A 24555-nucleotide genomic window follows, 5' to 3' on the forward strand; every position below is an offset into this window, starting at 1 on the left:
TGTTGACATTTCTACAAGATGAAGATTTATCAAAGGATTATGTTACTCTCCGCTATTCATACGAAGATTTTCAACATTGCGAGCTTTGGCCTGAGTTAGCTCCGACAGTCCATGTTCGGTTCCATTAAGCGTACACGAGGTCTAAGATGACGTTCGTTGCCTTTGTAGGCCAGTGGTCTAGGGCGCTCACCTGGAACGAGAGAGGACGTGGGTTCGATTCCCCGAAAGGGCAGTTGAATTTTCTTTCCTAAATTTATCTTCACATCAGCCAGCTGTTGAAAACCTTTGTATTTACTAGTCCCCTGAAATACTTGATCATGCGTGGTAAGGGCCCACTTTGCACTCGGAAAGAAATTGGTAGGCTAATCATTGGCTAGCCAAGACCAGCCACATATGCAATAATTCCATTAATGTCATGGATAGCTAAATACAAAGAAATTGCATCAAATTACTCAAATGGTTGTTTGTTAACAACCATCTTGCTATTGACTGATCAACATCTCTGGAATTTAGGGGAACCATGATGAAGAAAACGAGCTCAATACACACTTGGTACTTTGCATCACACAACTAGCAACGGCAATCTATACCACTCCTTTAATAAATGCTTAACTCAAGTAATTAATTTGCTTAACATAAGCTAAAAATAAAATGCGTTCATTCTATAGAATCCATGTGAAAAATAATTCTCGTGCGTACATAGCAAAGTTCAGCAGGGTCAGACTCGCTTTGCGTTTTCTCGAAGGGCAATCCAATCAGAGAATGAGAATTCTCCATTAACCATTGAAATTAACAGAAATTGATTATAACAACACATATTATTTTCTTCCGATATTTTAATTTCTTTTAATTTCAAACATGATTTTTGTATCAAAAATAAATTTTTGGGGGGCGTATGTCTCCCATCCCAATATGTGTTTTTTGTAGGTGGGGGCAGAGCCGACGATATTTTGCTGACAAGGAAGAGGTCAAAAACGGCTAAAAGTCTGCTGACGTAAAACTTGAATGACCCTTATAACAAGTCCCACATTTTTTCATATATCGACTATCATATAAGATACACTTTTCTTTTCGATATAACGACCACCCGATGAAACATCCGTTTTTGACTGAACGATGCGGGGGGGGGGGGTCGTTAAAACGAACGTCGACTCAAGATCTGCTACGGCATAGCAGTGTTTGACCAAGGGGTCCTCGGATAAATGCTAATTAAAAAAATTATGCATTACATTCCTCTCTTCCTACTTTCAACACAGATTTTATTACAGATACACCTGCTAGAAAGGATGAAAAAGCCGGAAAAAAAACTGAGATAGAGAACTACCCTGACAAAGTAAAAAAGTAAATCCCACGGAAATAATTCACCCATATTTTTTAGGGCATCTTTTTTTCAGCCACCTCGTTGGGCATTTTGCCTGTTGTGGCCTTGTATTTGTATAGCAGAAGAAAAGGCGAAAGAGCTCTAATAATTCAGCTTAAAAAATAGCTCTTAGTTATCTTCAAAGTATTTTAAATTTCTGTCGAACTGTTAAAGAGCACGAGAGATATACAAAAGACAAAGGATTTAAAGTAAGGTGCAGCTCTCAGTCCAACAGGTAGGCCTCACAACCACCAGCAATATACGGATGGAGACGCATACCGGCCGGTTTTATTAGCCACCTGGCTACTTGCGGGACGACCAAAATCGGGTGAAGGCGAGAGTGTGCGTCTATGTATGCCGGGTTCGAGGAACAGATGGTGGCTTGCCTAACCAACCAGAAAGCAGAATACAGGTGGCACTACTCAGCGTGCCCTCGCAAGGGCCCTTCAAAGAGTAAAGAGGGTATAAGACACCAAAATTCAAAACCAGTTCGGGCTAAAGTCTCCAGGCAACGACGATGACGATCCTAATAAGAAATAAAATAGATCATGAAAGTAGGGAGGAGGAAGAGAAAAAAATAATTTCCCAAGTCCGACATTCGATACGTTGATGTTTTTACTGCAAGGAGGAAGTTGTAGCGCATGCGACATGTGTAAGGAGAGAATTACGGCAATATGTATTTGAATCAAGATTCCAATTCCCAGAAAGAAACCTAAAACTAAATTCATATCACTTTTACTTGAAAAAAAAAATCGAACAAGAATTTACTTCATGTATCACTTATCTTACATGCACCCGATATATTTGAATGCACAATTTTAAAAAAAGTCTTCGAAATTGAAAAAAGAGGAAAAATAATTTTAAAAAAATGAGAGAGAAATCGACTTGAACGAGTGTAGTTTTTGCACTAATTTCATAAAATCGTCAAATTTTACGTAGCTAAAGCAAGTGCTGATTTCATATGTTTATAGAATATTTCACTGCTGCTTTTATCAGTAAAATAAATCGAGCTTGATTACAGTAATGAGGAACGGATAGGACGCTTAATCAAATTCAAGATTCGCTATGTTTATACATTGAACTAACACCAAAGAGCGTTACGATATATTTTTTTAGTCCCTTATCGGAAAAAGCAGAAGCCATCACTCTCTACTCCTACGACCTCCAAGATTATTTATAAATTCACGATGACGTTAGGGGATAAATTTCGACAAACATCTGTGAAAGATCACTTCATAATGTCGATAGCACATGGCTAATCAGAGAGAACCCTCATGCTCCAGATGCGATAATGAAAACAATAATTCCGAAACCACACACATCAGTAACTCTTAGACGTACAGTGAAACCTCGATATAACGATAATCTGCAGACCAAGGAAAAATACTGTTGCAGAGGGATTGTCGTTATATCAAGAGGTACAAGCATTATCATCAGGAGCCACCAAATTTCTAATGTTGTTGGCATCAGCATTCTCCAATGAGGCTTTTCGAATAGACGTCAAGGGACATACTGGATGATCCCCATAGAGATCAATGTTAAAATTGCCGATCTTAGCGTAGAAATGCGGAAATTTAGTGGGGTTTTCCGCCACATCAATAATTTTGAAAATTGAATTGAATTTTTGATTTTCGAAATATTGAGCTCGCTTAGAGATACGAAGACCAGAAAATTAAATATAAAATAATGAGCCAGACCCACTTTTGAGGTGAATATTCATGCAATTACATTGAGATTTCAAATTTTTATCTATATCTTCTCAAGCGGAAAAATGAGAATTAATGTCTCCGTATTGTCTTATATAAGCCAATTGCATAAATCTATATACACTGCTCAAAACAATTAGGGGAGCAAGCAAAAAAGTGAAGAAAACCGTGCGAGACAGCCACGTATTGGCATACAATGGATAGTACACGCGTATCAATGCGCAATACAGAAAAAAGACGTAAAAAAATTTGGAATTAAGCTTTAATTCTTTGAAAATATGGAAAAAACATGAAAAGATGATTTAGGGCAACAATTTGGTTACATGTAAACGATAAAAAAAAGTACTGTTTAGACATGATGCATGAGTTTTAATAGGGCGTGTGGTCTCCTCGAACAGCTAAGACTGCTGCACACCTGTTTGCCATGGATGCGATGAGGTTATCGATCAGACTTTGGGAAATACTGTTCCACTCCTCAAGAAGTGCAATCTGCAAGTCTTGGACAGTAACAGGCGGCCTTGGTCGCGCAGCAATGCGTCGTCCGAGCATGTCCCAAACATGCTCGATTGGATTCAGGTAAGGAGAGCACGCTGGCCATTCCATACGCTGTATTGTTTCAGCTTCAAGCATGTTCTCCACCAGACGAGCTCTATGCGGTCGGGCATTATCATCCTGGAAAACAAAGGAATCTCCAATGGCTCCAGCGTAAGGGATGACATGAGGTCGCAGTATCTCGTCTGCATACCTTCGGGCCGTCAAAGTGCCATTCCGAATGATATGTAGGTCCGTACGTCCGCCTATGATGATTCCACCCCATACCATCCAACCAGCTCGTCTGTATTGTGACCTTTCACGAACGAATGCGGGGTTATTTCGAGTGCCCCTGTCCCTCCATACCAGAACACGTCGGGTGTCACACTCCAGACTGAATCGGGACTCGTCTATAAACAGCACTTGGCTCCAATCATGTTGCTCCCAATCTCGATGTTCAGCAGCCCATCTTCTTCGGGCCGCACGGTGGCGTGGGGTCAACGGAATGCAGACCATTGGCCTACGTGCATAGAGCCCTCCCTCATGAAGCCGATTACGTACTGTTTGGCTGGACACCCTTCGTCCTGTTGCCAAGAGCAACCGTCTTTGCAGCTGCGTAGCATTCTCTGTTCTGTTTCGACGGGCTGTTAACCGTATATACCGGTCATCAGTTGCTGTAGTGGCGCGTGGCCGACCTTGCCCTGGTGGACGTCTAACATTTCCTGTTTCTTGGAATCGATTCCACAGCCTTGCAACAATACTTCTGGCGACTCCAACAGCGTCCGCGACACTACGTTGTGTTTGCCCGGATTCCAGTCTGCCTATAACACGCCATGCCATGGATTCCGGTAAATCACGTTGTTGAGACATCCTCAAGTCACCTTGTCTCAAAAAAAAAATACTGCGCAATCGAATTTCACAGTTACGGCAGTAAAACAGACGTTTCTGCAACATCCCGATTTCTGTCCTTTTTCTGATTTTTGACGTCATGAACTTTGATTTGCATATGAAGTTTTCTTCTTCCGTTTCCTGCTAGGCTTTAAATTATGGATGATTAATTTTATGTTACTTATCGGTATACATCTTTGCGTAATTTTGTTAAAACCATGTGCGCCCCTAATTGTTTTGAGCAGTGTAGTTTAGGATGTTTTTAAATTAATTATGGGCCCATATAAATTACATCGAAGAACCGCAGCTTTAATCAAGCATTTTTTGAAGGAGAAACAGGCAGATCGATAACTTGAAGTTAAAAAAAAAAAAATTCGAAATCGGCATCTTTTTCTCAGCTACCTCGTTGGGAATTTTGACTGTTGTGACCTTGTATTTGTATAATGTATGAACTTGAGTTGGTTGTTTCACCCTGTAAAGTAATTTTTCCTCCCAACACTTTTGTGTACTACACAGAAAGTGGCTTCATGGCAACTTCATTAACACTTTCAGGAAGGTAAACAGTGCAAAAATACTGATGTTATTAATCTCCCTCGAAAGAAAGTTAGAAGTTTAAAAATATATTGAAGGTGATTTTGAAATATACAAAATATCGTTATAGCAGTTTTTGAAATATCCTCAAAAAATATCGTTATAGAGGGATTTATCGTAGTAAAGGATATCATTGTATCGAGAGTTTAACATTAGATTAGAGGCAACTCCAAATAAAATTAGAAAAAATATCGTTGTAGAGGAATTTATCGTTACATTGTTGCATTGAGTATTGTTGCAGCGAGGTTTTACTGTATTATACAAGAATGTGCCAAGATTTAAAAATTTCACATAAAGTGGTCTTACTAATGTAACGAACAACATAGTATATTTGCCTGCAACAAAGTTTCGATTTTAGGTAAAATCGATGATTGTTTGGTATAATCGTAGTATTTTCCCACGATGTCACTAACAACCGATGGAAACAATAGTTCTAGTTTCGGGATCATTTTGGAAGAACAAAAAAGTGAAGAGAACAGAAACCACAACTAGAATCAAAAGAACTCAAGTGCAAGGTGCTATGATTTACCATTAACATTACGAACAATTTAATCATACCACACTCAAGGGCGAACGGGATACGGACAGGTTGTAATGCATAAAACTACCTGCAGCGTCAACTAGAAGAGGAATGTTTGAATGCTCAGAAGGAAAAAAAAAGGACCCAGCCCATTTAGGGATTCCTAGATAGCCAGGTGCAAACAAGTGAGGCAGCAAAAAGCACCTGGCTTCTCCCCTTTTTTTGTTTCATTCCAATTCGCTTTTGGCGATTGCACACGTTGGTCAAAAGGAACATTGGAATGTTTGCCTGTAAATAAACAGCTTATCTGAATCAAAAAAGAAACACTAAAGATACAGCAAATTACTCATTAAAGCAAAATTGTATACGAAAATGCAAATGCATACACATAACTAAAAGAAAAGCTTGATAATTTCATGTTTTTATGAGAGGTCGGTGTGATTTATCCAGAGATATAGGTTATATTATAGTTACATATAGAAATTACAGTCGACGCTCTTTACAACGTCCCCATCGTTCGGTCGAAAACTACCGTTATATTGCGTGGTTATATCAGAGGGAGAACATAGTATAATCATTATATGAAAAAACTTGGGACTTCATTATTACGAGCGTCGACGGCATAACTAATATTTCTTGCAATTTTTTATTTTATTGCTTCGGTCTCGAAGTATTTCCAAGTTGAAATTAAAACAAACGTATTTGTTTCTAGCTACTGTTGAATGATAAATAACCTCTGTTGTGGTATGCTTGTGAAAATCGAAATAAGTTTTCGTCACAAATTATAATGTTATTACATATACTAACCACTTAACTACCATGAGAATTAAAAGAATGTATTTTTGAGCCTTTGGGACCGAATGTCATGATATACATTATTCAGGGTTAAAGAATTTTCTCGTTCTTTTTATGAGTTAACATTCCGATTAATGTTCTCATGCATCCTACTACGACTGATGTACAGCAGTCAAGCTTATCTACTTTATCCAGAATCGTAGATTAACTGACATAACTCAACAGGTGTCACTAAAGTGACATTCATTCATTCTCAACAGTAGGCAAAATAGGCTGGAATAGTCATATTTTTATTGGAATGCAGCCCCAATAAGATGTAGAACCATCATAATGATTTTAGAAATAACTTCCAGACTTGAGACCTAAAACTTCGGCTATATAAATCAATGTTTTTTCACTTTTTCGCCCATGGCTCCCTTTGGACCATCAAGGAGCTAGGCCCGTCTTCCTATCGAATTGATTGTGTGAGCAAATTGATATTGAATAAAAATATCATGAGTAAAGTTGACCCCGATTCAGTGAGGGTTTTTGTGCGGAGGGGGGATTCTATTCCCTCTTGTCTCACGTTTATGGGTCCTTGGGCAAAAAGACGTTCTGGAGTCTTTTACTTTAGCTGGAAACAACAGCTTACGCATCTACTTACTTTCGCAAATCATGGTACCAGATCTCATTCTGTAGGACCCCCCCTTATTGACATCAGGGCCATGCCTGGATAGGCCCTGGTTCTATGCAAGGCCATTTTAGAAGCATCGGGGGGGGGGGGGCGCTACCTTACTGGCAGTACCTGCACACTAATTTATATACCTATTCCGAAAAAATAGTAAACTATCTCATTATCGTGTGGGCCCTCCTAAGCACACAAGGTCCAGGGCTGTGTCCACGGCCCCGGCTCTATGGGCAATTCCGCTTCATTCTGAAAGTAGTCACACTTTTCTCCCCTATTATATTTCACTTTTGTACCTTCATTTCTTTATACCTGAATTTTTTTTTCACAGAGCTTTGTGACCCCTTTAGCAGTTTGTCAGAGCTCCCCTAAACTATAGAAGCATGAAAATATTCTTTTGAATTGGAAATAAACTATAACCAGACGTGCCAACATTGGCTTAAAGCTTGTCAGTAGTGACGAATGTTCAGCTTTGCCATGGCAACATAATCATAGAATAAAAAAATAATCACTCAAAAATGCGATTTTTTTTTAAAAATTTTAATTAAAAGTTTATTAAGTACAGCACCTCATTGGCACTGGAACCTAGAAGGCTCAGGTCAACCCCCGAAGCAACTTTCCGAGGTAGCCCCTTATTAATTCATGAATATTCAATGCAACCTGCATGCGCTCTTGTGGGCCGTACATACGAACGTCTAGCAACCCTAGACGACCCACCCCATCCCCGTTTTCTTAGTATCAGAGCTCCTACGGAGAAGCATTCTTTCCGACACAAGTTCTGCGAGATCGACTATGCACTATGCAAATGAAGCCGGGTCCGGACCTGCCGCGCTGAACCACTCAAAAACCTTTTAGTCCACAGTGTGGGGCGGTTTTGACGGAAAATAGGTTTTGGCGCGTTTGGGCATCGAGTAGAGCAACACTTTCTACAGCAAAAAGCCTCCGCGCGAAGCTTTGACGTCACTGAAGTCGTCCACTTCACCTGTATGCATTGGATATAGCACTCCGACGTATGCGAAATCTTTACCTTTTTGCAGTATATTCAATGACTATAGGTGAAATTATAGCCACTTGAAATAGCTAGCTCCTTATCAAGTCGCCTTAGGTGAAATTAAGGCGACTTGATAAGATATTTCAAGTGGCTATAGGTGAAATGGACGAGCTCAGCGACGTCACGAGTTTCGTGCGGAGGCTTTCTGCTATAGAAGGTGTTGATAGAGCTGCCGGGTTTAGACGCGGCTTTACAGATTGCCTCCCGCTCACGGACAAAACAGATCGGCTTCGAGTTTGTCTTCTCTCGAACTCTCTCACATACGTATACGAATTCATCGTTATGATAAAGGTCAATGCTATCAAAATAATAAAAATAAGTAAAACACTGCAAGAAACTCAAAACTCAATTTTTTTAAACCGATTTCCGTAGTATTGAGAGTGTCTCCCGTAGCTCTGTAATTTATTGCGGCCGTCCGTAGAAACTACGGACAATCCGTAGCAGTTGGCAACTCTGCTATAACTATTTTAAGCAACATGTTTCGTCTTTTTAATTTTTCGTTTTTTTACACATGTTTCGTTGTTCGTTTTTTTAACGAAAGTAAACTAGATACATCATAAAATAATTCAGGCGTCAAGGTTTGCATTGAAAGAAATGAATTTTTTTTCCAGTGGTTTTCAAAAAGCCAGTCTGCAAGAGATTACTAAGAGGTCCGCGGGACGCATTTAAGAAAAATAGCCGAAACGTGGATGAAAATATAGCGAGCAGCTATGACAGTGGTTCTCAAAGTATGCGTCTCAGTGCTCTGAAAATGATTCTTTTCCAGACTATTCTGGGAAGCTTAAAATTATATATACATCGGATTACCTAAAATAATTTTTTTAGTGGTGCCCTCCTTTATTAACTTGGGATAAACGGTTTATAGCAGGCTTAAAACATGGTTTTCCGAAAAATATAGCTAGGGAATTCAAAGAACGAGAAATGCGCTTAACACCCGTTAAATTTTCTTAACGAGAATCAGAGGTAAGAGCGAAAATTAATAACTAGACCACAGTTTCTCAAACTTTTTGCCCATCTCCCAATCAAGAATTTTGTTTCTTCATCGCTCCCCATCCTGAGCGATCCCATAGGATCCTATATTGATAATGCTCACTTTAGGAAACACTGCACTAGATTAAACAGGGGCTACACACTACAGAACGAACAATACAAATAATCCTTTAACATAACCTATAGAGCATATAGTACGATTTACCTATTTTTAAAAAGTGAAAAAAATATAAAATTATTTTGTCTAAAACAGTGGCTCTCAACCTTGGCAAGCCCACGGCCCGGTTTCATTAATTTTTGGAAGTGGAAGGCCCGGTCAAACACAAGACCAATGAATGAGAAAAAATGAAACGGCTGATCACTCGCGGCACGGTATGAATGATGTCAGGGCCCGATACCGGGCCGCGGCCCGGCGATTGAGAAACACCGGTCTAAACGAACTGATAAATTATGTTCGCGTGCTATATGTTTGAAGCTGAAGGGAAAAAATTGCCCGTCTTCAGTCACGAGCTCGTTCCATAACGTTATAATGAATTTCTTCAGGATGAGGAATGAGTTTACCTTGAATTTGATGACGACAAAAATAAGGAAGATACGGATCTACGTGCACGCCATAGAAGTTTTCTTGCTTCGCTTCTTTACCTTTCCAGTATCTCAAATGACGCAATCATTTGGCAGGTGTTTTTTTTTTTTTTTTGTTTACTTTCAGCATTCAGTATAAGGATTGCTTTATTAAATATTGTAAAATTTCCGGTTGCCAAAGAACAAGCATAATTGAAAAAAAAATTGCAATGAGCCAAGACATTGTTTTTCAAAGAGAAAAGTGTGGAATGTTCGCAAAATACTCTGTGTCGGAATTAAAAAATTTTCAACAATTAATATACAGTATCTGGAAGAAGCTTATTTATACTGAAACTTATTTTGAAACATTGTCTGGAGAGGCCAGGAACCACTTTCAATAATAAATATATAGATGGCTCATGAAATAATTGAAAGAACAATATATTATAAACTACAATGAAACCCTGGGCTCCCACTCAAAAAATTAGAAAAAGTAGGAAAAAGCAGGACTAAAAAGTAGGATGGGGGAGGGTACCCTCCTTAGCCAACATAATCATATTAGTATAATAAAAAAAAATTCTTAAAAATATCTTATTAAAATTTTTTTTTTTTTTATAGCACCATTTCAGAATTCTGAAAGATTGACTGGAGACAAAGCAAAATGACAGAAATGACTCAGTTGCAAAAACAATTTTTGGCTAAAACAGTGTACTAGCAACCACAGATAATTCTTTTCTGTCTCTCCTCACAATATATAATTATTACATTTTTTTGGAGAGTCTCAACTCTCTTCGACATTGCACAGCAAATTATTAAGACATGTAAGCTGTTTAAGAATGACACTTCTTCCAGATCACTTTCAAAAGCACAGTGCAAAATATATAAATTACACGATGTAAAAAAAGCCAATGTGAACCAGATGGTTTTACTGCCCTGTCCATCCTTTTTTAGAGGGATTTGTTTGCATTTCATTGATCAATACAAACATAATCATTTTGGGCAAATGAAGTGCTTTTATTTCTAGCTCTATGCTGAGCACTGTAAAAAATTAATATTGTTTATACCTCTCCATGCTCTAAAAATACAGAAGACAATTGAATGCTATTGGGTACCATCAGAATCAGTAAACCTAGAATAGGTCTATGCTTTCAACTGCTTTCTTATGCAAACTGTTATTTCACCTATACATAAAATGTGCACTATAATTTTGAATAATGAAAGTTAATCACTGTCCAAGACTATAAAGTAGTAAATACAAAATTATTTTTCCCTCCAGATATAGAAGTTTTTAATGACTACTCTACTTGTTGAACCCTCAAACTACGCAAAAGAAAAATTAATAAACGAGATGGTCCACATACACTCCCCCCAAATAACCTGAAAAACTATACAATTTGTGCTTTGATTGCAATTTGTGCAGAATCATTGATTGCAATCTACATTTGTAATATTTGGCAATATATCAATGATTTCGTGCTCAATTAAAACCAATTACACGAATTTTTTTGAAAGGATTTGGTAGAAAAGTAGGACAAAAGTAGGACATTTTACCAAAAAGTAGGAAAAGTAGGACGAGTGGGAGCCCTGTGAAACCCGTTAGAACGTCTCGCATGTGAATACGTCTCAAGCTTATACGCCTCAAAGCAAAATATGCAAAATCTGCGACGTTAGTTTTAAGAACAATTAGGACTACTGCAGAACAATCAGAAGAACTTTAAAGAAAAGTGTAAAAAAAAAAAAAAACCACTATTATGGGGATTTTTACAGCAGAACATTTCCAGTCAGTCGAGGGTTCGTTGCAGGACAATGCAAAACATTCTACTTTGGGGCTTATACGTCGTATAGGTTCAATAGTGCGCTAACCCCTCGGTGAAAGTAGCAATCTGTTTCAGTCGTCATGTTGTCGCTGTTTTTGTTGTACCTCCGCGTCAGGGAAATTTATGACAAGGACGAATCAGGTATCGAACTCGCAACACCTCTAAACATCCTTTGGTACTTTATGTGAGAATCTTATCAACCTGGGCTACCGCGCCCAAGTCATCTTTACCACACAGGGTCTACCTATCTTTCTCGTAAGGGCGCGTATCTCCTTATAAAGAGGCCAGATTGTTAATCTTTCTACACTAATGAGAAGATTTAACCCCTCACTAAGCCGTTGCTCAGCTAACAAAAGTAATACTTGGTTAAATTCATACTAATTGAGTTATACCAGTAATAATTTATTATGGTAAATTTAACAGTTTTCCGGTAGTTCAATAACCTTATCACCGGTATATTAACGTAGAAATTAGCAAATGATTAAAGAGAATTCAGAATAGTTTGTCTCCCCATTTTTTTTGACGCCACAAGACATCACTTATCCAAACATTCAAATGATAAACTATTGGGTTCCTAGAACGCGCATCTTCAATGATATGTCGTTTATACCTTGACTTTTTCGAACGATCTCCGGGAAATGATATCATTTCTATGAATTGAATCCAACAATTCATTGTGGATGGCATGCACACATCACTGAAATCATTTTTCATTCATTCACATATATATAGGTCTACTGAATATTGTCACCGCAACAGCCATAAATTAAAAGGTAATTGGCAAAGGATAAGAAAATAGGTCTAAGCACAGCAAACTGGTGATCACTAAATAGACCCGTTTCTTTGCCGCCTCCTAAAGTCACGGCCTTTAATTGTTTGAAAGGTGACGTTATGTCATCCCTGTTGTTTTTTCTCCCCCGTAATTTGTTTTCAACGTTATTCCTTCAGGCAATTAGTTATAAGATTAATTAATGGCGTTCGAGAGGGTATAGGTCTACTGATAAGACACTCGTGCAGAATCAGTTCTCTTCCTTCTTCGAACAGAATTTGTTTTGTTTATAATATTTCGCTGAATGACCACGTAGAATCCACTATTCCCAATGTCGAGAAAACAAGAGGCGCTGGTGGACGGAAAGGGCAAAGAAGGTTGCACAAAAAATAAATATGATAGATGCTAGTTCTTCAGATGACTACATAAACTATAACACGGAATATTATTAGAATATTAAAGAAAAGAGTTTGCAATTATAGTGATGTTTTTCCTGATTAAAACTTTAACGTAATTTAATGATGAGATTTTTAAAAAATTCCATTTTATGCTATTTGTAAATATTTTGTATGTTCAAATGATATTTTAAACGAAACTGAAAATACCATAAAAATATTGAATTTTTTAAATAGCCATATCGGAGAGGAGAGGTTTATCCTCATTTTGAAGTAAGTTTCAGTTATACGAATTTTTTCCAGTCACGAAAAATTGCGATTTTTCACATTCGGGTCAACTTATCTCATAGTTTTGACTTATGTACCGGTCCAGCCTACGCACAGGATGAAAACGGGCAAAAAAACCAACAAAAAAAACCCACCACGAAGGGTATTGTTGTGAACACTAGCTAGAGAGAATCCGCTTCCCATCATTCTAATGAATGAAGTCAGAAAAAGGGGGAACCGCGTAACGCCCTGAAGGCGAAATAAAGCGTTTGACGAAGCAAGGTATATCCTTATTTCAACAATCTTCACCTACGCTAAAATGATAGGAGAGAGAAAAAAGGTTATGTGACCCACATTTTCTTTCTTCTAAGAATTAATTTTTCAAATCTTAAAGAGTAGGTAATTAAATTTTAAAAAATATGCATGTCGGAAACCCACATTTTGGAAGTAATTTGAGTTTATACAATGAAAAATGTGACTGAATATACATTATTACATCCACTTTTCGAAGCCATACTAATTAGAGGCATGCAGTTTAAACATGATCTGATTGCAAATAACTTCAAAAATTATGAAACCATACACATGATGAAAAACATGTTACTGCATGTCTGTCCGCAGAAGTTTATATAATTTTGAATAGGCTTTTTCTATTCCAGTAATCCAGCAATTCGACATATCCTGGTCTGATATATGCCAGATTAGAGAGGTCTACTGTAGAAAAAGTTCGTGTTTTGGGTAATTTTACGGCCGCTTCGATTGGCCCCACGGGACCAAGAGCATAATGTATGCACATAAATATTGATTTGAAATAATTTTGAAAACAAAATTTGAATTTGATAAGTACTACTAAACACAGTCGACGTTCGATTTTACGACCTCCCAACATAACGCACGTTTTCCGTGGAATGGGGGAGTGATTATAACACACCACATGGTGATGGTCAAATTATCCGCAATGTTTTAATAAACATAATCCTAAATTTAATGCATATTGACAGTAGAGCAGAAATTTTGGGAGGTCAATTTAGATTCTACTGTATATAAAGAAAATCAGCCGTCAAATCATTCACGCTCTATAAAAGAAAAAAGATGTATTTCGACAACAACCAGTTTACATCTGAATTCCCAGGTACACATAGAATTTCAATGCAATTTTATGGAGTAAAAAGTGTGTTTATAAACACATGGTTCTGCAATGAAGTTGCACATCTCTAGTTCTGCAAGAATTCTTATATTCCTGGCACAAATATATTAGCAGACGTACAAAGAATGGAGTACTATGTTCACATTTTGCAAACACAACTGCAAAATCTTACACACCTGAACTTGAGTTATCTACCAGCACATCTTTGATTCCGAAAGATTACCATAGTTATTTTACTTTAAAAACAAAAGTATACTGTGCACTGCTTTTGCATTTGTTAAATGCATCTTATACAAGTATCTTTCGCTTTATGCGTTTTCGCTATACCGCGATTTTGAGAGATTAATGTTGAAAATCACCACCTGCGAAATTTGGCCAGGAGATTTGATTTCTAATTTTGAGTTTGAAAATGAGCTTGCAAATTCAATATATAACAAATGTACACGAAACGCTCAAATCCAACTGCAACTTACTAGAGCTCACTAATAAACATCTTCTGGTAAAACATTGACGATGAAATAAAAATTTTTATCGAAGAAAATGATCCTAAAATGAGATTAGAATTGTCATAATTGCTACGAATATTCAGAATTATCATGCTACATCCTGTTCTCTTAACATGTTGAAGGTGTTTGTTAAACATAACATCCAGGAATGCAAGAAAAAAACATAACCAACACTTTGAAAACTTTTTTTTTCCGGCCCAAATAAAAATATATACGAAAACTCACCTGGTAATGAATCGAATACGGGATTGCATTGTTAGATCCCAAACTGCCATTACTAAAACTAGCACCGCGTAGTTCAGTGAAATTGAGCTGTCCCACAAGGCTGGGTGCGTTGCTGTCAACTGTAAACATTCCTCACGAGACCACAGTAAAATAGGAAAAAAAACTCATCAATTCAAAAATTTGAGCCGAAAGAAAATATACGAATCAAATCGGGGTGTCCGACGCACGCTCCCGCTTTTTTTCACACATTTGAAAAAGTTTTCACTCACATGGCGCGCTAACCGAAAAGAAAAACAAAAAGGATAGACCATGGGATGCGGCGAATAACACAAACACGACGCCAGCTCACTCTGAGCCAGCACGCGAAACTGCCTCTTCGTATATTTTCGCAGGAACAAAGGTTTCGCCATCTGTTGAGTGCTAAGCAGACCTAGCGCCAAGCGACTTACCGAAGGTCTGCCAACCTGACGCCAACTATCCTGCAGTCTCGTGGCCGCGAAATTCGTATTCTGAAAAAAGGATCCGGTGGGCGATCCGTTGTAATACTCGATACCTCCTGACAGGTTGTGAATGAACGGAAATTTAGCTGCTTCCCCACGCAGTAAGGGAAATCATTAAAAATTGACAAGACAGTGGAGTTGTCGAGACAGTCCGAAATTTCGCCAGAAAATACTACTGGCTTTTTAACATCTAATAACTAAAGCTAGGTTTCTATGCGTCTGTGAATTACCCGCCGTCCACTCACGCATAGGAAAAGCGGTACGATCAGCACGCCTCACGCCAGCGCTTTACGTCGGGTGTGATTGGCAGGGTGCTTCTGGAAGAGCCAAATGAGTCGTGCGCCGCGCGTTTCGCCGATCTTCTCTTCACTTTTGTCGTATTTGCTTTCCCTTTCTTTGTCTCCCTTTTTTACTGTGCAAAAATATGTGGATATGCAGATGACGCGCCACGCTAGAAAAACACAAACGCATAGTGATAAAGTACGTTTATGCTGACGCGAAATGGTTTTATTTGTTTCAAGCGGTGCAGAAAATCCTACTCCTGGGAAAACCTGGCTTAACACATTTTTCGGAGAATAGATGTGTATAGAATCATGTGGCAATAACATTTTTGACAAATTTTCCAAACATCGATTGAAAATACGCATACGTAAAGCAGTGTCCATGCAGTTAAGCAAGGTTCAATACAAATACATACGAAATACAATGCGAGATATCTTTAGGAAATATATATATATATTTTTTTTTTACAAATTCAACACAATAAAAGGTCCCGTATCCGAAACAAAGTAATTTTGTTGGTTGAGAGCCACGTGAGGTCGGTGACTAAAGGAATGATGCAAATAATTTGCAAGATGATTTTGTTGAAATAGATTTACTGTATTTAAAATTATATGGATTAACTTTATAGCCTCTCATTTTAGCCCTTTAAGCGGCTTTATAAATTTTACTGATCAGCATTATAGCTACTACTTCACCAGCCATCAGATCCGGTAGTATAGTCGATCGACTTGGGTCTGAAATAAAGGTGTCATATAACAGTGGTCATCTCAAGCGAGGCAGGGAACTTGTTGCCTATGTTCTTTTCCAGGATCGAACCCGCTGACCTGACGGCAACCTTCATAGTTGAAGACAAGCATCTTACCACTGCACCACTCGGCTCAGCATCGTAACTGTAACAGTGGAAATAACCAAACGATCTGTCAAATGCCACATCTTTTTCAAGAAGATTTTTTCCCGATTTTAGTGCAAGTGATAGTGTTTTCCAACAAAGCCAAGCCGAGAATAATAAACCGAGGAAGAGAATTGCTCCATCTTCTATTATTTATGCTGTACGCATGTGCCTATACTACCCTAAAAAGAAGGGGGCGGGGAATTTATATTTTAAACACCCGTTTGTTTCTGTTATCAAAACGTAAATACAGAAGAACCTCGTTTATCCGAACACCTTTTCAACCTAACTCATTTTCAGTTTTTATAGTTAGTGATGCTCAAGAGTTGGTATTTCCTTGGAACTTGAATCCTCTTTTCTCCCAACTATAGCTTCGCTCTATTCTACAATAATTCACTTCCAAACAATTGTACATACCGCACCTGTGAGCTATAGATGTAAGTAGGGGTGGATCCGGGTACAGTTTATGTAGTTATAATCGATTGACAAGCACACAAACGTGTGAATAGAAGCAGATTTAGCTGTCATCTTTTTTTTTCGTTTGACTAATTCATCTTAAATTCCATTTATTCCTTTGCGTCATCGAATTAGTTTCGAAATCGATTTTCGAACACCCTTCGGTCCCGATGTGTTCGGATAATCGAGGTTCTACTGTAGCTGACTCCATCCACTGGCTGTTGATCGACAGGTTGACGGGATGGAAAACATTTTCAAAGATGAAGGTTAAGGAGGCGAGATATTTCGTAATTACCACTAGGAGGGTTAAGCTAAAATATACACTGAAGTGCCAAAAGTCATGGGATAGTTCTTAATATTGCTGCACTTCGCCGGGTAAAAGGAGGTGCCCCACACGAGATATTAAGAGGTATCCCAAGACTTTTTGCACTCCAGTGTATTAGAGACCGCTATAAGCGCTACACAAATATTTATTCGTATCCGAAATTTTTCAATAGCTTAAATAACGTGACTACAGAATGAGTCGAGTTGAAACAATACGACGTTCGCAATGACAAACGTTACCACCTACTTTATTCCAAAGTCGGGATATCTTCTTGTGTTTGTCTCGATTTTGGAGGAAAAAAAACTAATAATTTCTATAAATTAACTCGATTTAATTAATAAACTTGATTTTTATTTGTAAAGAAATGAGCGGTCAAGTTTACAGAATACTAAAAAGAAAACTTAAAATGTTTATTTAGCGATTCAATTAGCATTAATCACACCTAATTTTTTTTTGTTTTATTTTAAATAACGAAATAAATTTTATAAATTTATCGAGAGCTGGAAAATTTTTATAGTATTTTATAAACGTACAGAAAGGCCGCCGTTTCGGCAAAATTATTAATTTACTTTTAAGAATACCCCAAAATCCCGAAAAGTAGAGAGTACTATTTATTACCTGTACTTTTTTGAATTGCTAGATACTGTATATACAGAACCTGGGTGCACTAACTCGAGAATTTTTCTTCCGCAGAGATTTAAAACAAAAACATTTATTTTGTATACTTTACTTTTAGTTATATACTTTATTAGATTACTCGCAAGAGAAACTCGTAGATCGAGGAACTTTTCTACCCTTATTATGACCGCTCATGATCCCTCACTCATATCTTAGCAATGATCTTAGTTATGCGTAGATCGTGAAAAATTTTCGATTTCACTCAGCAGCCAATTTTGAAATTTGACTATTTTTTCTGAAACTTTGAAAAATTTAACCTAGACGCGGGTGAGAAACCATTTACGTAACTGAATTATTCGAGTATTTTTTTTGGCTTCAATCGAAAAAATAAAGTTTTTTTTCCCAGTATAAAACTACGTATTGTATCAACTGTTTGTAAAAAATTGGACATTCGAGTAGGACGAACAGCCTCAATGAAGTTGTGTTCCAATTTTTTCGTTTCGGTGATGGTATAGAGAAATTGCTGAGAAAAATTAGATTACCTCCCAATTTTTTAAGATTTCGTTCGTTGAGACTAGATACTCACACACATTTTCAATTCAAGTTAACACAAGAGACGGGCAACCGCAGGGGAGGGGGCGCAAGCAGTGCCGGTATTTCCGGAGCACTTCGCTCTGGGTAAGGGAATTCATTTCCGGGCACCCAACCCTAAGTACGTACGCGCTTTAGGTTTATGCAAGACTTACAACACTTCTCTTCTCTTCTAGAGGAAAAGGCCTTATCTTTATAGGATAAGATGAAGCACATAGAAGAAAATATTCAGGAATACAATGCAGGTGAAAGAGACAGCGGGAAAAAGGGGGTAAAATCCAAAGCATACGGAGTAGGAAGGGTTCTGTAACGGAAGTTGGCTAACGTCCCTTTAATTTTTTTTTTTAAAGCACGGATGCGATTTCACCTGTTTCAAGACCAGTTTTGAAATTATTGCAAAGATGATCCACAGATGGGGGAAAAAATAACAAATACGTAATGTAATAATCACGTGTCCAAATATCAAACCAAAAGGGGGGGGGGGAAAGGAGGCATCGAAAAAAAAATATTTTTTAAGGGTGACAAAAATTAACGAAGGTTAAAACAAACACAAGAAAAATTAGTAATTTTAACACTTATGTAATTATACATATATATGCTTCAGAATCATCAACTTTTTTTGACCGCTCTTTTTGACGAGAGAAATTTCGTGATTTTTTTTTATATACCGTATAAGCGTAGATGGTCATCAGAGCCGTAAGAACAGCATCACAGATCCTAGGGTAAAGTGGTGTTCTTTGGGGGCCTACCTGTCTGGAAGTACAAAGTTCTTTGAACAAAAAAAAACTTGTTTGCCGCTCCAAGTGATGTCTAATCGTTAAAAACAAAGAGCAGGATAGTGAACAGCGAATGGCGATAGCACTGAAGTCAGAATTTTGCTCAAAGATGGCGGATGAGTTAGCAAGATACATATTTCAAAGAGCAATAACTTAATGGGCTTCCAGCTACAGAGATGAGGGGTGATCATTTGGGTGGTGGAAGACTTTGAACAAACATCCCTAAAAATGCAGCAAAGAATATCATGCAAATCGACCATTAATAAAATTGTGTTAGCTTCTAGGAGCCATTTTGTTTTCTCCTATGTATTTCAGGTCGCGGTTAGGGTTTTATCATTTTTTAATATTTTCCCAAGCGATCTACGTAATCTGCACAGGAAAATTGTTAAGACTTGTATACATGCGCACAACACTATGCATTGTCCTTGAATGGTTTGCTGGGATTTCCCATCCAATGTGTACGGCTATAAGGAAATATTTCGCGCACTAAATAGCACAGACTAGACGAACGTCAAATTTACAGGACCCGCCGACGATGGATTCATCAAAGGAGCTTGCGCTGTGTCTTTCTGACTGTGTCAAGGCTGTGGTCGAAACAGGACTGTACATAAGAGGGGGCAAGAACAGGGGTCAGGGCGAAAGGTCCAAGGCTGTGGTCTGGTCGAAACAGGACTGTACATAAGAGGGAGCAAGAACACGGAAATTTGCAAAGAAAAAACCCCGGCGAACAGGGGTCAGGGCGAGTGAGCGTATGTAGACACGCCTTTAGAGTTAAATGCAGACTCATTCATGTCCGAATCCATACAGCAAAAAATCAGTATGATAACCACTCCACCGCCAAGCAGCAGATTATAATTTCAATGTTTAAATAAGAAAATACTTGTTATTCCTTTTCCCATAAGAGACTCTAAGCATAAATAAACAGCTACAAAAATCAACAGCCTTTTTTTCCGAGTAAATTCCTTAGGAATATTTTTCCCCAAAAGTAGGGACTTTTTACAATAACGATTGAAATTTGGAAGATACAAGAATTTTGCGGGAGTCTAGGGGATGGAATAGAAATTTGGGGGGCATCTCGGAAAATCCAGACACTTGGCAGCTATTAAATGGTATAGTCCTTCAAACACGAGATGAGACTTGGTTACGTCACAACAGACAATTCTGTTCTTTTCTTTGAGGTCAAGCAATTATGCAGAGAAATAATTTCAGTAATGTCAGGGTTGGTTGGTTTAAATCCTAGTTCCCCAACCTTTTTTTTTTGTCCTCTATCCCCCGTTCTTCAGAAATTTTTTCTCCCATCGCCACAACGAAATCTAACCCATAGGATCCTATGTTATACCGGTAGCTTCTATCGCTCGCCCCCCCCCCCCCGGAACTTTCCATCGGCCAAGTTGGGAATGACTGGTTTAAACCGTGTTTTTTTTCTTCAAAAAAACACACATAAAAGTGGCCTAAATATAATTTTTCCCAGAAAAAATATCATATTGGTTTATTATTTAGCCAAAAAATGTTTCATTCTTACCACATTTTCTATTCTTGCGGTACATTTTGATGATATATCTTTAAATGGTGTAAGGTGATATTAGTTTTTTTTTCAAAAATCTCATAAAAGTGGCCTGAATATATAAATTTTCTTTCATATGCAAATTCATGAATGAGGATTACATCACACATATGTGGTGGTGCATTATCTCACAGGTTTTTTCCCCTTCACAAAGAAGCAGCAACAGTAGTGACTTCACTACCATGCTAAGGGCAAGTGGACTTATAATCCAAAAAGACACCAGCTGCAACTAAAGGACAAAGACCAGTGTAATAGTAGTTACATTTACCTCACAGACATTTTCATTTTTTGTGATAATTTTCATTTTCTTTCTATAGGGAGCAGCACATCTTGTACTGTATATCACCACCAGGCTTAATATTGAATTTTTTATCTTACATATTTTCAGCCTTACAACCAGTTAATCAAGGTTCTACTGTACAGTAGTAAAAGCCTAAGACTAGTAAGTTCCTGAAGTGGCTGGTGATCCTTGTTCAAATAATTTTCAGTAAGAAATTCTTTGGAATATATGTACTGGGTGACCATTTGGTTAGGATGTACAGTAGTAAGTAATTTATGAAAACTAGTCAGTTATGTGCAGGGTGATTATAATTATAAAATTCTGATTCCAAAACACAAATAAGAACTGCTGGTCAGGATGGCTTGAAAATTTACATGGATTGCAAAGAGTAGATAAATTTTGTAATTACCACCCCCTCTCGGAAGGTGGTAAAAACCATAGTAAATACCAGTTGTAGTAAATATAAGTTGTAGTTGTTTGTTTAAATGACTTCATTTTTGTGATGTTTCCATGAATTATGAAATCATGCCATGCTAATTGCATTATATCAGACGTGCAAACTTTTGAAATCCAGAAATCCGGAGATTCTCCCCAGCTCCCCCCCCCCACACTCATAGACTCGATCGAAAAAAAAGTTCACAAAAGAAATTTTTTTCGAATTTTTTTTTTTTTCAATCAATTAAGAAAAAGTTACATTCTTCCCCCCCCCCCCCCCCAAGGTAGGTTCTGTATTGCCCCTGAGCAGAATATAACTCCATGTCAGTCTTTCCATGCAGAATGGAGAAATCACATCTACATACTGTTCATAAAGTATAAGTGTTTCCTTTCGTGCATGCCATCAGTGAATGATAATCTCGGGTATATGAACTCTTAAAAGCTTTATATTTAGCTTTATATAGCTTAAAGTTTTATATTTTCTTTCTGAAGATGTTTAATCGGAAGAAACGATTAAAAAAATTTAAATTACAAAGCTGCCGATGTAAAAACATGTTTACCGCACACGGCTGTTAATGGAATACAATAACGATTATACAGGAATTTCGGCAACCAAGGTCATGCCCCTGATAAATGATTGCCGATAAATGCTACGAAAACGAAGTCGCGTCTTTGCCAGTTGCTTAAATGTGGTCACAGAGACTTTTTTAAGGCTGCTCGATGGAAATGACTACGGCTGTCCTCTATGGGCGTTTTCCCTAACGACAACGGTAATCATTGACGCCATGACAACGTGAAAGCTCGCGTAAAATCTAATTTTCTGCCAAAATCCGGAGAAATTTTAACAAATCCGGAGAGTGGGAGGAAGGATGAAAAATTGGGAGTCTCCCGCCTAAATCGGGAGAGTTGGCAGGTCTGATTTTGCCTTGACTGGCTATCATATACATCTGCGAGCAAATTTCCCACATGCTGGATGAGTAGTGTCATCTATTTTACATTTTTAAGTATTTTTTCCTCTTTGCCATACAAAATTCCATTGCCTCGGAAACATTCATGCAAATTTTCAAGTCATTCTGACCAATGGTTTTTATTTTACAGTGTTTTGAAATCGGAACTTTAGTTATAATCACCCTGTATTTGCACACATTTTATTTGCCTAGTTTCACCATAGTTTTTGTAAAATATCATCCAAATTAAGCGTATCGAAAGTAACTGGAGAAAACATATTTATTATAGGGTTAATAATAACATTGAGAATTCTCAAACACAAAATATTTCCTGGAGTTAACACTAGAAGCACCATGTTTTTGTACTACCTAGAAGCACCAAGGCCAGTCAAAATGACTGGTTCGAAATTTCGGCTATCTACTGTTTTTTTCCCTTTCATATTTCACTTCGGTAAAAGGCACATATTCGTATAGGGAAACAGTATAATAGCAAGAACAAAAAACTTTATTTATTGATTATTAAAATTATTTTTTTCCTGAATTTCTTCAAATATATATACATATTTATATTTATAATTGAATATAAGATTACTATATATCTACACTCAGACGTGCCAACTTTTGGAATCCAGAAATCCAGAGAGTCTCCCGAGGGGGGGGCTCTGGCACCAATAGACTCGATCAAAAATAATTTTTTTAATCAATCAAGAAAAAGTTCCATTCCTCCTTCCCCCCCCCCCCCCCAAGGCAGGTTCAGCATTGGCCTTGAGCAGAATATAATTCCCATGAAGAATAGAGAAATCACATCTACATACTGTTCATAAAACACAAGTGTTTCCTTTCATGGATGCTAACAGTGATTGATAATCATGGGTATATGAACTGTTAAAAGCTTTATATTTAGCTTTATATATATTAAAGTTTTATATTTTCTTTCTGAAGACATTTAATCAGAGGAAACAATTAAAAAACTTCAAAATACAATGCTGCTGATGAAAAAACTTGTGTTTACCGCACGGCTGTTAATGGAATACAATAACGATTATACAGGAATTTCGGCAACCAAGGGCTTACCCCTGATAAATGATTGCCGATAAACGCTACGTAAACAAAGGCATGTCTTTGCCAGGGGCTTAAATGCGGTCACCAAGACTTTTTTCCGGTTGCTCGATGGAAATGACCAGGGTTGTACTCTATGGGTGTTTTTCCCTAACGACGACGACGAGTCATTGACATCACGGCATGAAAGCTCGCATAAAATCTAATTTTCTGCCAAAATCCGGAGAAATTTTAACAAATCCAGATAGCAGGTGGAAGGATGAAAAATCTAGTCTCCCGCCTAAATCCAGAGAGTTGGCAGGTCTGCGTACACTCATTTCAATTTACTCCATACACTTTTTGCATTTCACCACTTTTTCTACGATGCAAATGCATTTCCCACACACATATTTTTTGTACATTGAGCATATATCAGTTGTTTTGTTTCCGTTGCATCGACCAACCTGACATTGTCGTTTTTCTAGAGACAGTCGCACTTGTAGTTGGCATCGACATAGCCACTAAGTTCTTTGGCTAGTTTTAGAAAAAAATTGTGTCTAGAAATGACGCTTCCATTTATGCCTCTGTAAATCAACCAGGCATTTATTGATACCAAATGTAGGATATTGTAAAAAACATCTACTGGCCATTTTCTTGACGAAGCTCGAACAGAATACTTTCGAGCCATTTGATCTATTACATCTACACTACACTTGGTTTTGTTGCAAAACCTCACGGTTTCTGGAAGTTGTATTTTACTCTGGTGATCTATTTCAATACCTTGCTGCATTAACTTAGTATGAAAACAATTTTAGTTTTCTTTCCTTGGTATACACTCAAAGTAAAGTCTCATGTTTGAGGAAACAAGTTTCATGTATATTGGTCCTGGATTGTTGTATTTCTCTGGGAATTTCTTTACGATCTTTCTTAATTGTTTCCACTAAGCTTGTATTCTGCTTTAGTTTTTCTGCAAGTGATAAAGAGGTGAAATAACTGTCAATGGTCACATTTCTACCTGCTTTCAGATAAGGTTCAGTAAGTCATGTGACAACATATTCAGGTGAACTTTCT

The 24555-nt window shown here is 37.7% G+C and overlaps 1 protein-coding gene across 8 annotated transcripts in view; it reads right to left on the bottom strand.

The window, feature by feature from the left end:
* LOC149080092 (transcription factor 12-like) overlaps positions 1-24555 on the bottom strand; it is a 165408-nt gene that overhangs the window by 111418 nt on the left and 29435 nt on the right. The window contains exon 1 of one of the 8 annotated variants that reach the window (XM_089239084.1): positions 14784-15140. The exons of 6 other annotated variants lie outside the window; for them this stretch is intronic. In XM_089239084.1, coding sequence (XP_089095210.1) covers positions 14784-14912 — 129 coding nt within the window. In that variant the 5' untranslated portion in view covers positions 14913-15140. Of the gene's footprint in view, positions 1-14783; positions 15141-24555 lie in introns of those variants that run through there. One more of the 8 variants, XM_089239085.1, reaches the window with a different exon arrangement.

Source organism: Pholcus phalangioides, unplaced genomic scaffold (genome assembly GCF_987345545.1).
Source record: "Pholcus phalangioides strain wild (caught in Gottingen) unplaced genomic scaffold, Ppha-v1.0 ptg000011l_1, whole genome shotgun sequence".
Lineage (NCBI taxonomy): Eukaryota > Metazoa > Arthropoda > Arachnida > Araneae > Pholcidae > Pholcus > Pholcus phalangioides.